Genomic DNA, 15,676 nt, shown 5'->3' on the forward strand with positions numbered 1-15,676 from the left:
TGATCTCGTTCTATATCAGCCAGTCTCAGCATCTAGCTGATGCTTAGATATTCAAGAGAACCACTGCTGGACTAAGATAACGGGCAAGGGGGATTATGGCAGTCAAAGTTTCACAAAATGCCCTATTCAGTGCCCTCTGATTGGAATTTTTTTACAAAGTGCCCTCCTTTGGGTCTTCTAAAGGCCCGAACATACTCTAGCGTACTGTGAGCGGAGCGGAACGTCCGCAGTCATCAGAGCTTCCATAGTCGAGCGCACTGCCGCGTAGTAGTTTCCTGTGAAATTTTTCCCACAATCCATTTTTTGGTCATGGCGTCCTACACTGACGAAGTCTGCTGGCTTTGCAAAACAATAAAATTAAATGACGGTGGTATGTACAGCCATTAAATGCCACAAGAGACAAGGAAGGGGAGTATGCCATGTTGGTGAAGGACATGCTAAGTATTGGCATGGAAAAACATTTTCAATACTTCCAAATGACACGTGAAAACTTAAATGATCTAGTTGGGTGCCTAGCCCGTCGGTCGGTGTCACATATAATGCGGGTTGATGTGAAAAATACATGCCGAGCAGTGTTTTGTGTGAAACCAGTACGCGGAGCGGTAAAAGTCCATTCCGCATACGTTCCCGCCCAAGTGTATTTGCCTTAAGTGTACAAATTTAACAAAATGCCCTCTTTAGTCCCTGTGAAGGCGTCAAAATTTGAGAAAGTGTCTCCTTTGTTCCCTAAAAGTTTTACAATTTCACAGAATATTCTCTTTGGTCCCCTAATGTAAACAGATTTGACAAAGAGCCCTCTTTGGTGCCCTCAAAATGGACAAATTGCAGTCTTTGGTGCACTCAAAGTTGACATATTTCACATAATGTCTTCGTTGCTGCCCTCTTAGTTAACAAATTTGACAATGTGTCATCTTTGGTGCTATCAAGGTGAACATATTTGAGTGATCTTTAGCAATGCCTTTAAATCAGCAAATTTGTGCCTTATTTGGTGCCCTCTAAGTGCACAAAGTTGACCAAGTGCACTCTTTGTGCCCTAAAAGTGAACAAAAAACCCTTTTTGGTACCCTCAAAGTCACTGATCATCAACTGAAGGCCCCCGGGGACCAAATCAGGCCCCCCACAGCTTCCCATCTGGATTATTAAATTCAGAAAATGTGTTATGGTATTTACACTGTCTTTTTCATATTCAAAAATCTCCAAAATTAAGGGAGATGAAAGCATATTTTTCGATGAGCTTGATGCTTGCACAGTTTTACAAAAATTCCCCTTCTGCCACATGTAAATATGAGGCATGCCAATTCCATACTCCTCAGTCCATTCTTGATTAAAGCTGCTGGTTACAGTATCAACCTACCAATTCAGGTGCTTTGAGAATGTGTTTCATGCATGTGTTTTTCAACAATCAGGATTTGACATATTTGACTCAAACCTGGCGATGAACAACATGACAGCCCTAAAGTATGTGACTAAACTATCTCAATCGCCCCCTCGTGGCTGACTGCAGTATAGGCACAAGAGACTGAATTCACTGCTAACTGCTAAAAATAAGGTACATTTCAAAGGAAATTAAACACATTTAATAGACCTCATTTGCTTATTTAACAATCTGGCTCTGACAATGTCTGCCAAGAAAAAAATCTGTCCCTTTTGAAAATCTAGTTGGTGCTCCCTGCTCTAAGTGAACAAATTTGTGGCCTCTTCAGTCTCCTTCAGGAGGACAAATTTGACAATATGCACTCTTTCTTGTCTTTAACATAGACAGAATTTGACAAAGCGCTCTCTTTGATGCCATCAAAGTTTGACAAAGTGCTCTTGTTGGTGTCCTCCAAGTGCACAAAATTTAACAAAATTCTTTCTTAGTTGCTCTCAAAGTGGACAAAATTATACAAAGTGCCCTCTTCGGTGCCCTCTAGGTGGAAAAAACATGACTAGGTGGGCTCTAGATTGCCCTCTAAGTTCACAAAACTTGTAAATTTGCTCTTGACTGCACATGTTTGGAAAAAATGTAGTGAAGAGCCACAAGTCCTGTATGAAGTTAGTCTTCAGTAATGTCTTAACCTGTGTACCTTTATGAGATAAATGGTTAAATAGTTCAGAATTTCTTATTTGTTTTATAAAAGCAGTGTGGTTTTATCACATAATAAAAAAAGACCCAATCTGAGTTTCTGTTTCTTAGTATTTCACTATAAATGCATTTAAATTTTTGTGCTCCACTGCATACAACCTTTTTATTATTTATACCCCTACACATGACTGGCTGTATAACATCAGCTAGACTAGCTGTCATGCTGAAAAGGAAATAAGTGTTTTCCAGGAGTTCCAGGAGAGATACAGCATGACATCTAAATAAAAGTTTTTAGTTATGATGAATGGTTTTCTGCTGGTTTAAGCACTGACCAAGACACATGATTGATAAGTCTTTCCACAGCAATATGCAGGGAATTCTCTTGATTTCCTCACTAACATGTACCCATCCCGTGTCAGATTTGGGACGCTGCATGCTGAATGTTGCCCCTGCAGAGCCAAACCAAACATCCAGACATTTCCGCACAGTTTCATCTGACTTTATCTGTCTGAACAGACATTTCCACCACCACATGACACCGTAGACAAAACCAGGGTCATATATTCTTCAGTTTTGCTTTAACCAAACTACAATAGCAAATAGGAAAGATATATGGCATGAAGAAAATCAGCAACATTTGAGTCACAGGCTGAATCACAGTTACTTTCCTGCAATTGTTTGTTGTTTCACATTGTGTTCAGATTTGACCAAACTGGCAGAGGCAAAGATGATTCAACCAACAAAACAATAGAAACCCCCCAAAAAACTGCACAGTTCTGAGACCAGCATGAAGTCATTATGCTTAGAAACAATAGCAAGTAACATTTATGAACCCAGCTGTGACATATTTATACTGCACAGCTGATTTAAGTAACAAAGAGAGCTTAAGAGAACATCAGTCAAACCCTGAACATCAGTCATCATCATCAGTCAGACACAAAGCCTCTTTAGTAAACACCATTAAGGAAACTGAGAAGCTGTTAACCCTTAGCCCCTCTGAAGCTTCTTTAGCCCTCCTATGTCACTTTACTGACACAAAGATGACCTCAGGTAACCTCAGATGACCCCTCATTAAGACCACTGATGGATGTTGTAACAGATATTTCCTTCATTGTCTCAACAGGACAGAACTGTGAGTGCCAGAGGGCTGCAGCTCCAGGGTCAGTAACATAAAGTATCAAGCACACACATGCACATTAGCATGAAAGATCTTTCAATAAATCCCAACCAGCTTTCCCTGGTTGTAAGTTTTAAACCTGAAAATGGTGCACAATGTTTACTTTAGCTTGAAGATGGAGTGCATCAGGGGTTGGGGTGTGTGTTTCTCCTTTAGGCTGTCTAAGGAGGTTTCACCCAACCAGCAGAAACATGCACATGAACTGAGCTAAAGGTGAACTTTCCTAACACATACATACAAACAATAGTTTAATCAGTGCTTGCTACATTGTTTTAGGGTTGCATGGACAACAGGCCAAATGTAAAACCTATCAGTGATGCTATGGTGTCATAGAGTACACCTGCACATCAATGCAGCTCGTTGAGATGCAAGACTAGTTTAGTTTGGTACCAGCATAAAAACAGTTGCGGCGTAGGTGAAATTGTTGAGAGTTTTAGGACAGGTGTCTGACCTCTGCAGATGAGTCCGTCCTGGATGATGTTCTGTTTGCAGACGCTGCAGTGCTTCGCCTTCTTGAAAGTCTTCACCCGGAACGTGTGGGAATGAAGAGCCTCCAACTCCTCCGGCTGCACAGAAGGAAAGAAATGTGAGATATTGTGAAGTGATCGGACTACAATGAGACCAGGTGGTATAAGTAATTTTCTGTAAACACAAAATGGACCATGAAGATTCTTGAAATCTTACCAAATATGCTTAATTCAGGGAAGAATGATGCTGCCCTAATATTAAAAATTCACAAGTAATCTATTGGATGCCCAGTGGAAATAAAACATTATAAAGTGCCCTCTAAGGTTGCCCTCAGAGTGGACAGATTTAACAAGGTTTTTGGTGCTTTCAAAGTGGACAGTATACAAAGTGCATTTTCAGTGCTCTCAAAGTGGACAAATTAGACAAAGTGCACTAACTGGTGTTCTCAAATTGAACAAATTTATCAAAGTTTCTTTTTTGGTGCCCTCTAAGTTGACAAAGTTGAAGGAGTGCACCCTTTGGTGCCCTCTAAGAGAAATAATCTGACAAAGTGTCTCCTTTGTTGACTTCCAAGTGGGCAAATTTGACAAAGTGCCCCCTTTGGTGCCCTCTAAGAAGTCTGACAAAGTGCCCCTTTTGGTGCCCTCTTAGAAGTCAAATTTGACAGAGTGCCTCTTTGGTGTCCTCTAAGAAGTCAAATTTGACAATGTGCCCCTTTGTTGCCCTCAAAGTGGACAAATTTGTCATTCTATACCAAGCTGACTTCATATGACAAAGTGCAATCTTTACTGTCCACTGAATGAACACATTTTACACAGTGCCCTCTTTGGTGCCCCTTCTTTCATCTTCTTCTTCCCTCCCTCTTGTGTCCTGTCATCTCATTTCCCTCCTTGCAGGTGTGTTATGCAACTCTGGAGAAACTCTGGCAGCGCTCCCTCCCTCGGTTCGCCGCCCCTCTGTGTCTGTCTGCAGCCCGCTGTTTCCCCTCTCCTGTATACCATCTTACGCCCCCCGCTGTCTCTTTTCCTGCCTACTTTGTAAACTTGCCATTCAGCAGAGTTGGAGGGCGAACAGAAAAGTCAAGCTTGGACTGTTTCCTGTTGTGTCTTTCGTAGAACCCTGCATCGTATTACCATTTGCCCCCTAATGACCGACCGCGGGGAAACGTGACATCACTTCTGTGGTCTGTTTGTTCAGCTGGTCAACATTTTTATTTTGAGGGACGTACATTTGGGAAAAGTGGTCAATAAATCCATCTTTAAGCCAGACAACCTTACCAAATGTTTATATTATAGTCAGTATGTCAATCAGCTTTATACTGCATCAATATCAAGGATTTATTTGACATGTTTTATTAATTCACAGGCAACTTTGGTTTGACTTTACAGAATAGGAATACTTTAATTTTTAATTTTTGTACCTTTAAAGAAATGCTTTTAAACTGGGATCAAAAAGGAGTGGCGTGTGTTAGAGGCAGGAAGTGCCAGTTAAGCGTGGCGTCCTTTCATGAGGCTTCCATTAAGCGTGAGTGCACGCCGGACAGAGCTGAAAGTGGCCATGTGGTTGGCATATTGGGGGACTTTGCACAGGAATTTTCATCTGGGGAGACCATATAATCTCCAAGCATCGAGAAGAATATATAACAGCTCCCTCTCTGCAAGAATCCCCAGACTACCAACCACAGTAACCTTATAACCACTAATAACCTCTTTGTTTTGTCTTCACACCAATCTTGAGAGTTAACGTGTTGGAAAAAAGCTGAGGGCGTGCGTAACAGGACAAATTTAACACGTGAATGATAAACCAGACTGGGTGGATGTCAGGCTCTTTTCACTGCTCAATAGGCGGACCGTCCTCTCGTCTGTTATTATCAGGAGGAACTGACTCTGCAGAAGGAGAGGAAAGCCCCTCGTCTGTTTCCCATGATGTCTTTCTCACAGGCAGAGTGGGACATGGTTAACAGTAAGCCTTCATTCTGGGGTCTTCCTGCAGATCCAGATGTACATGCCCTCTCCTTACACATTACATTTACTCTACATATCATTACAATACACCTATAACACGTTTAAGGACAAGGTAGTTAAGCATGTGGTTGGAAATGGGAGATTTTGAGCAGAAAGCCTGTATTAAAGGTGAGTCACAGAGTTTCAAAGGCACTACCGGTTTACAGAGCAGGAATTATGACACCAAAAACACCAGAGGGATAAAAATAACTTCTTGAGACCTGAGCTTTTGTTTGGAAAGCATTTTTAGTTTCTACCACTTACTGGGGATGACTAGGACCTGATAAGTTAAAAAACTCAAACGTGTCTTTGAACAGGAATCAATTTAGACCAAAAATGATATCAAATATCAACATAAATTCCCAAAAGTTTGACATTTCTGTGGAAAAATCCTTTAACATATTGTTAACATTTCCCATAGAAATATTCCTCAAATGTGCCAGTGAAACTTTCAGTTTACAGATTTGCCAAAAAAAAATCATGTAAACTTAAAAAAAAAATAAAAAGCCCATTAAAATCTCAAAGCAAATTCTGCTTCTGTTTGTTGAACATCACATAAGATAAGGAACATAAAAAATAATTGCAAATAAAATCACAATATTGTGGAAAAAAAAATCACAATTAGATACTGGTGGATTGTTCATTGCACTTTGTGACCCTGCCAACACTTTTCCTAACACTAATGTCTCAGCATTCAGATCGGCATTCTGTGCTTCTGAATGAAAAATATGGTACTAAATACCATGAGTTTAGTTTTATGGTTGAATGAAGGTTTTTGTGGGCCCCAGAAGTTTTTCAGGTTTCAAATTGGGCCATGGCAGGCTTAAGTTTGGGGAAGGCTGGTCGAGAGTATCTTTAGGATATTAGTAACTTATGCAAAAATGTCTATGCTGTGGTCAGCACTGAATTGGCTTTAACTGGCCATTTGACTTGAGCTGTCAGTATGAAGTCCAAGGAGGTAGCAAAGCAAGGAAAGGAGGCTTTAAAACATCAAAAACTTAAAAAATGGTCAAATTAGCTATTTGTTACATTCTTAAAAAGAAAGAATGAACTTGCAGGCCCAGCTTTGCTTATCTAGCTGACTTTTTTAGTATTTAATAAGCTGATTTTATCACAGCCCTTAGTTTCATACCTTCTTATTTAAACACACACGGTTTGGAATGACAACAAAAAAAATCCTTGAATCTTTGTCCAAACGCTAGTTATTAAGCCGTTGTTGACCTCAGAGGGTTTTTCATCCAAGAATGAAATTCCATATTTAGTGAGACTCATTGACTAAAGCTGGAAGTCTAAACTTCACTCACAGCTTAATTGTTTCATTTTGGTAGTTAATAGAAGCAAAATGCTAAAAAAAAAAAAGTCATTGTCCAAAGCCTTGCAGACCGAACTGTATATGGTTGCAGGAACATGATACAACAGAACTGTCATTGTGAGTGACACACCTCAAAAAGTGATGTGGCAGCAAAATATGCTGCATGACATGCAACTAATCATTAAAAAAAGGTTCTGTATACCTAAATTATTATCATCAGGCCAAAATTCATACAGACTGATATATATTTTTTTAGGGAAAATAAGGTATTCCACTGCAAACAAATTATAGCTCAAGCTGGTTTAAAAAGGCTGTAATTACATCGGTACATTAGCAGCAGTTGTTGTTAGTTATGTTATGCATAGATAAGTTATCTGTGTGTTGACTCAAGATTAAAAGTTCCAAGCAGAAACCTGAAGTCTTAAAACAGCAATGATATATTCATTATGGTGTTTATATATGTATACTGCAGATTACATTACAGATAGGCATTTATAATTGGTGGTTCTCCGCAACTCATGAGCTCATTTGGAGGTTTGGAGACTCAAACAGGCTCAATTTATCTGTGGTGTTTATCAAGTTCTCTGTGACAGTTCAGTGTTTGTATTTCAGAGCCACATGGCAACAGCGGGACAGCCAACCCTTCATTCCATCTCCCGGCTACGCCTTTCCACGACGTAACATGATTAGCTTAATCTAGTTAGGCTGAGATAATGACCATGGCTGTGCAGGACGCGCCATCTTGGCAAAAGGGGTCTTTCTTTAATGGAGGGGGGCTGGAGTCCTCTGCCTGGCACCCGTGTTTCTCTGAGGCACCACAATGCCAGAGCTCTGGCTGGCATCTGCAGGGTTGGAGATCTGGATATGGAGTTAAGGGGATTGGGCAGCGGTGGTAAGTTGGTTTAGGGGGACTCTCAGCGTGTGCTGTTATTCTAGGAAAAGTGCATGCAAACGTCAAGTATTCTGTCAAACTGACACCAAGCTTTGTAGTAACTGATACCTGAAGAATGAGGCAACACATGAGCTGTGTTTTGACCAGAAATCAATCCTCTGGCTTCACTTTCTGACTGTTTAGGGTTCAAATGTCAACATAAAAGGAGTCACAACTGTCAGCAGAGAGAATAAAACCGAGCTGCAGGCAGGTGTTCAGGGAACTCCCTCAATAATCGCTTTTGTCAAAGTGTCTGCTCTCCAACCACAGCCCCCAAAACAGTCATTACGTCCTCAGGAGTGGAAGTTTCTGCTCTGTAATGATGTCATCTGTTGATGTAATTATTGCGTAGATATTTAAAAAGGAGATGAACTAACAGTTTGCCTTTCTTCTTTTAGTTTTTGCTTAGAATTCAAAGTTGATATCATGAATAAAAACTGAAGAGGACTCAAAATCAGGGAGAGCACAATATGAATGAAAACATTTTCCAAATTCCACAACAAATTACTTTTGCAAACTGGGATGTAGCAATTAAATCCGTTGCCATCACAACGAGCAATGTTTTTTCCACTGTAGATGGATTTTTACAGTCTTAACCTCCCTGCCCCATGCAAGTTAATCAGGTTAAATTTCTTTGTAAATGTTCTGATGTCATAATCTCATTAAGGGAAGTTATGCTGCTCTTGTTGCTGGTCAGAAAGCCAAAAACTTCCAGCCTTACACAGAGGCAAAGCATGATAAAAGAAAATTAAAATCTGTCATGTTTGTCTTGAAATGTGCTCTGGTCACTTTCCAGCTAAAGTAAAACAGCAGTCCTGATTGGCCAAATGAGGTTACTCTTTCCTATCGGCTTTAATTACAGATAATGTGCATTGACTCTTGATATTTCCAAAGTTCTGCAGCAGCAGGAGTTTCAAATCACAGCTTTAACTGTATTTTTAATATTTTGGCATGAAAGAAAGTTTTCGTCCAACCATAAGCACAGATCAGTGGGGACACAAGTCCAGGTTATACTGCAAAGGTAAACCCAGAGAGGAGCAGATAGCAGGTTATCACAAAGATGCTCCATTGTCTCTGTTGTTACTATAGATACTAACATCAGACAGACTTTTTCTAATTCTGACATCAAATATTGATGAGGAAAATGTGACTGCCTTAAATCAACATTACAGAGCCAGAACACTGGCTGACAGCTGACAGTGATCCTGATATTATAAAGTAGCCTGACCAGCTGATGTTAGTGAATTATCACTCAGCTTTGATCATGGAAAGTTTCTCACCCTTCACTTCCTAAGAAGCATCACTACTGAGCCAAAAACATAAAAATTCATCAAACTCTCTAACTCTAGTTATTAGGAGGAAGTCGTGCAGCTTCAAAGTTTAAAAAAAGACTGGTTCATTTATAAATTCAGCACAGGAAATGGATTTTGAATATATACTATTCACATAAATGAGACGTTTGGACAGTGCTGTCAACAGAAATGGCACGCATCACACTGTAATGAGAAAAGGATATACCCTGGATGTATTACAAAAAAGTTCAATTTAAAAAAACCAATCAATGAAAACAATTTGATAAAAACCAAGATGCATTCTAAAAATTTGCACTATTAAATAATTGATCAGTAAGTCTGATGAAGGTTTGATGTAGTCACACTCCCAGCTGGGATCAGCTGACAGCCAGCTGACCCTAATTATCGCCTCCCAGCTCCCACAGCCAATCACAGCTCTTTTTCTCAACACAGCAATGTATTCAAATATGATGTACTTCTGACTAATCCCTGCTTTGCAAAGCTTTACCTCCTCCACACCAGCCTCCCCCTTTATATACTAATTTTATCATATTCAGTATGCATTCTCATCAATGCATCTATCCATATGGAGGTTTCTAGCCATGCATTCCCTGGAAAGTCAAAGCATGCTGCTTGACTAACCCAGGGAACATCTCTAGAGCAGAGCTTTCTCCAACAATTAAAACTGTAAACCCACTTTGTAAATAAATGGTTAAATGTTGACAAGAGCGTTCCTGATTGAAATGTATATTCTTAATTTTGCATTATGCTGTTAAAATTAAACACTGAAAGGAAAAATTACACATTGATGATATTTAAGTCATGTATAAATGATATTTATGAGTACAAATGAGTGTAATTAAAAGAAATGCAGAAAAATAATTTGGAGACGTGTTTTTGTTTCTTAATTTATCTTATATAAGTTCTGACAAGTGCAAAAAAGAATCATTTATTCTCACATCAGCACAAAAATGTGTGTAAAGCCACTGCAATACTCTAAAAGCTCACCAGTTCAAACCGCCGTGACTGAAGGAGACGATGCATCCTTTCCAAAGCAATGACTCCCTCATCCATTCAATTTGAAGTGAATTATTTCTTAAGTTATTGCGCATTAAATCTGTTGACATGATGACGCATAACATCTATATCATACACTGGCAGATGGGAGTGATTCATCATTGAACCCTTGTCATCACTATTGTAGTGTGGCAGCACACTTTCATGGCACAAATTAATATAAAAATGCTTTTTCCCAAAAATAATGGGGAAATCCCTTGAGAAATAACCAAATTTCCATGCTGTCTGAGGGCAATTATGTAAAATAAAATTATGCATGTCCTTCTGTAATGACACACTTTCAAATATGTTTGCTTTGTCTTTTCTCTTTATTTATTCATGTTTTCTTCCATGTAGAATCCAAACTGCAGCATTATTCTTAAAAAAGACTTGGTAATGACTGAAAAATTTAAGAAATCTGGGTTGTGACTGGTTGTCAAGGAGGTGGTGGTGGGTCCTGACTCTAGACCAGTTAAGAACCACTAGTATAAACAACATGAAAGCTTGCCAGACCGCCAACAACCACAGCACTATCAAAATCACTTAAATCATCTTTTTTCTCATTCTGATGCTCAGTTTGAACTTCAGCACATTGTCTTGACCATATCCACATGCCTAAATGGATTGGTTGCTGCCATGTGATTGGCTGATTATACTGAATGGCTATGCCTAATAAAGTGAACATTGAATGTGTACTTGAATTCTCAAAAGCCATCACTCTTAAAAATCAATGAAACCAGCATGAAATATATCCTGAATCTGCAGAAGGCTTACTGAAGCTCTCACCCTCGGCCTCTTACTCTCTTCTACAGTTCTGAGTGTAACAGCAGAATGTCTCAATCTGGGAGTCTATTCACCCGCCTCTTTGACCATTCTAGAGCCTCCTCACACTCTCACAGCCTCGACCCATTCACACACCGAGGCTTATCCTGCAGGACGGATACTAAAGGGGGGTCCAGTCATCCTCTGGTATGCCACTTGTCTTGTTTACACATTTGTTACTCTCTTATATCCGGAGGTAGAGAGGCTGAAACAAGGTTCAAGAGGTGTAATGTGCAAAGTGAAATTCCTTCTACATCAAGAGTTGAATTCCAATATCACTGGAGTGGTTGGAAATCCAACACATCCTTGTTTACAAAGCCAAACAAAAGAAAGATCTCCTGAGCAGCTTGTCTATTTTAGTCCTTTTGCCCTCAGTAGGAACCCAGACTCCAGTCATTTAACCCCGACATGGCATACTGCATCAACACGCTGCAGAGCAATATAGAGGGATGCTTCCTTTTGTGAGGCCTTAATTGTTTCCCATCATTAGCAATGCACCCCGCACTCGGACTCTGTTTGTTATTTGGGGGGCTGGTTTGGGTATATGGGAGTCGCTTGGGTGAGATACGAGTGACAGGGAGATGTATGGGGGTGGGGAGCAGAATTAAAGAGTTCAATTCCACCCGTTGGTATGCTCTGTGATGTTGCCTTCATTGATTATTTTCTGTTTCTATGTGCAGCAGGGCCATGCAAATGGACCTGGTCCTTCACATTCGCGTCACATGCCGGGCTCTCAAATGGGCCACAAAGGAAGGAAATGGTTTCAGACAGGCAACTGGGACCCCCGAAAGCCGGGGTCAGGGTGTACACATACCCCCCTCAGCTCAGGCACTGCAGCTCCTGGGAACAGACCCCCGTTCCCTTAGAGACCCGCGCATAATCTCCTGCCTCACTCTCATTAGCACACACGGGCAAAACAGGCACTGTGGTGCATGAAAATGTGCAAATACACACTCATGCACAAACAAATGCAGAGCAATCTTTGACATAATGCACACTCCTTTTCACCTTTTCTCTGTGATAACAGTTTTTAAGGAGATATCCTTTCTGTACCATCTTGTATTACCTCCATTTGAACTAATAGTTACAAGAAATCTTTAAAAATATGAAATTACAGACATTTTTTTCCAACCCAGTGGTGTGTGTTTGGGTTAAGGCTTTCACTACAGAGTCCGTCCTAATTATCAGGGACATTTTTTGCCCTGTCATTTTTAATTTAACAGGAATTCAAGGAACTCTCAGGGGAGGTAGAGAATTATGCTACCTTAGCTTAAGCCCTGACCTCTACACTTGACATTTTACAGTCATGTTTTTGAAAAACAGTCCAGTTATCCACAGCAGTACCAATCACAACTTTAAGTTGAAGTGACTGATTTTTTTCATCCAAGCACAACAAACTGAAAACACAAGACAGAAATGATAACATGAAGTCCATACAGACTCCTCTTTAACTCTATTTTTCTCTTCAACAGTTCCTGAGGGACAACATTTGGCTGCTTTATTCTGCACCACCTGGGGGTTGCAGAACAACTTTGTGTGTTTCCTGCTTGGTGCTGAGCAGGTTAAGCCTGATGCAGTTCAAGGTTTTAAAATCTTTAACAGTTTTGGAAATGAGAGAGACTTCACACATGATGACATATGGTGACAGATTTAACAGTATTGTTCTTATCGAATGATGTGCAAAGAGGGGACAAACAACCACTAGATCTACCCTGCTAGAACTCATGTTATGGTGGGGTAGACATAAACTAACTGACCAAGGGCGTGGAGTGAAAAATTGAGCTATAGCTGTCTGCAACCGTGTTATCATAATACCAAAATTTTAACTTTGATGCCGATACCAAGTATAGTATCACGATGCCGGTTACTAAAATGACACTAGAAACTAAAACAATACAAAGTGGATCAGAAAAAAAATGTTGATTCAGGAACAGTCTTGTCAAATATTCAACCATTTTATTGTGGAGAAGGCTCTGCCCTGAAGATGCTCCCTGGGTTAATCAAGCACGCTTTCACTTTCGTGGCAGCGCATAGGTTGCAACCCCATATGGATTTAATGGATATCGAATACCATAAAATTAGTTCAAAAGCAATCAATCCATTGTAACATGAATCTGAACACGAGGGTGCAACAAGCCTTGCCAATGCTATAAAGGAGGAGGCTGGGGTGGAGGAGGTTGAGCTTTGCCAGCAGCAGCAGCGTGGTGCATCAGCATTAATGCAAGCAGGGATTAGTGAGAAGTACATCATATTTAAATACACCACTGTGTTGACAGAAAGAGCTGTGATTGGCTGGGAGGCGATTATTGGGATCAGCTGGCTGTCAGCTGATCACGGCTGGGTGTATGGCTACCATGTCCTGCATGAACTAACGATAGGCTTTATTTATTAAAAAGATGCCAATTTTCAGCTGAAATAAAGCTGTTTACTACATATGGACTATTGTTTTTAGGCTGTTCTTTCTGCCAATCAGAGGCAGAGATGGCAAAGACCTGCGCTGCTGTGACATAACATGCATAGCCTCTATAGATTCCATAAGTCTATGAGCACGCTTTTTATACTTTACGCTCTGTGTTCACTCTGGAAACTAATAGGTTCACAGACAGATTGGGCCTTTTTCTTTACAGATCCCTTAATCTCTCCCTATAGAGCCACCATAGTGGTGTATAGCATAAGTTAGTAGCCCTATTGTAAGCTGTTTAGCTATTTAGTTGTTTTTAAAATACACAAACAAGACACTAAACAACATAAGTCTTATACAGTGGTTCCGACCTTTTTTCCGAGCCCCCCCTTCACATATCTAAGAAGAGCTGACCCCCCAGGACACACACAAAAAAAAGTGACATATTGATGTCAAAAATACACATACATTTAAATTGTTTTCAAACACAATAGCCCAAACTAAAAGCGTTATTAGCAAGAAAAAAACCTTGGTATGAACCATTCATATGGGTTTTATCATGATTTTAGGTAGTTTGACTGAACCTAACTTTAACAGCCTCAGAGCAGACAGGCCATCACGCCCTCCCGAAATCTCTGGCATCCCCAAAGGGGGTCCCGGATCCCAGGTTAGGAACCAGGGGTCTAATACATTTGTAATTTTGAGGCATTTTCCAATATGCCTGCTATGCTAATGCTATGTATTCATGCAAGTGGCACCCATGGGGTCAAAAAAAACATAGTCAATGCAGACCAGGAGAGAGAATTTTAGGCTGTCTGCAGCCTCAGAAGTTCCATCAACACCTATATTAAACTGTACATTTGACCGCAGTAATAAACAAGTTTACAGTCTATGCAAAAAAAGCTTTTGGTTTAACTAGTTACTGTTTCTACACAAGAGAAGACACGGTTTTAGATCATCTGTCAACTTGATTTTATGAGGGATAAGTGTGATGCATAATTACAGGCATGGTTTATATGACTACACTTTGTAGCTGTTTGCCAAGAGGCTAAAGGCCAGTCTCAGCTCCATGTTGTGCTGGTTGTGAGGCTAACCCAACATTAGTTTTAGAAAGAAGTCTGTCTTCAAACCTGCACCTCAGTAACCAGTAAGGGATGACTATGTCCATGTTGCATAGTCTATGCTTCCATGTTCTGTCCTCTATTCCTGTGCTGGGGCATTGCTTTGCTCTTTGGCACACTGCCACTGGTTGATCATCATGATGGAGTAAACCACTGGCAGACTGCATCGTGCTATCCGAGTGCACCTGCACATGGGCAAGACAAACAAAATGTGGACCTACTCATAAAAACTGCGCCATAATATTTCCAGACTTTAATAAATATCAAATGCAACGTTTAAAGAAGTTTCAAACGGGTCAGTTCACCACTTTGATCTGATCTATAGATCCTTTATTGGATGAAAATTTGCCTTTCAGGTGACCAGCAAAGCCAAATGCCAGCCTTTAAAGATGAAATTTCACATCTTCCCCTCTGGTCATTAATAGAGGACTCCAAACAGAGATTAAAATCAACCGTTACGTTCGCATATGTGCATGGCTACAAGACCAGACCATATGCAAACATGGTTACATGTGCATATGAGGTAATGCACGAGTGAATGCCAGTGTATCAGAGGTCAAATCAGTGTGTATGTCTACGTAATTCTCTGCATGAGTCACACGTTGAAGCAGCTGAGGTAATAGTTTTGAGTTCTGAAGTTGAGGAGAAAAACAGCCTCCTGGTTACCTTATTCAGCTGGAATGTCTGTCGCAGAGCGCAGTCTGGAACGATTTATCTCCACTACTACAACATCACTGAGCACATGCTGAAGATGTTAACTGTTGGTTCTTAGACAGTACTTATCAATCAAGAGATAAGCACCTCTGTCTGAAAATACACTCACTTTTAAGTGATACCAGATCTGTTAACAAATTACTGAATGATTATCACTAAATGCCTAATGCACTGGACTTTGCAGATCATGCAGCCATGAAAACAAAAATCTGCAAGAAGTTTTATTGCACTAATGTCTTTATTTCCCAGTGGAATAATAGGCCTCTGTCTGTCTGTGCCAGTAGCTCATCTTTCTTTTCCTATCTGCTTGTCTT

The 15,676-nt window shown here is 40.3% G+C and overlaps 1 protein-coding gene across 8 annotated transcripts in view; it reads right to left on the bottom strand.

Annotated features, from left to right (window-relative positions):
- tns1b (tensin 1b) overlaps positions 1–15,676 on the bottom strand; it is a 319,315-nt gene that overhangs the window by 211,908 nt on the left and 91,731 nt on the right. For all 8 annotated transcript variants that reach the window (XM_041806332.1, XM_041806324.1, XM_041806328.1 and 5 more), the window contains exon 2: positions 3,694–3,808. In XM_041806332.1, coding sequence (XP_041662266.1) covers positions 3,694–3,808 — 115 coding nt within the window. The remainder of the gene's footprint in view (positions 1–3,693; positions 3,809–15,676) is intronic.

The sequence above is a fragment of the Cheilinus undulatus genome, linkage group 15, assembly GCF_018320785.1.
Source record: "Cheilinus undulatus linkage group 15, ASM1832078v1, whole genome shotgun sequence".
Taxonomy (NCBI): domain Eukaryota; kingdom Metazoa; phylum Chordata; class Actinopteri; order Labriformes; family Labridae; genus Cheilinus; species Cheilinus undulatus.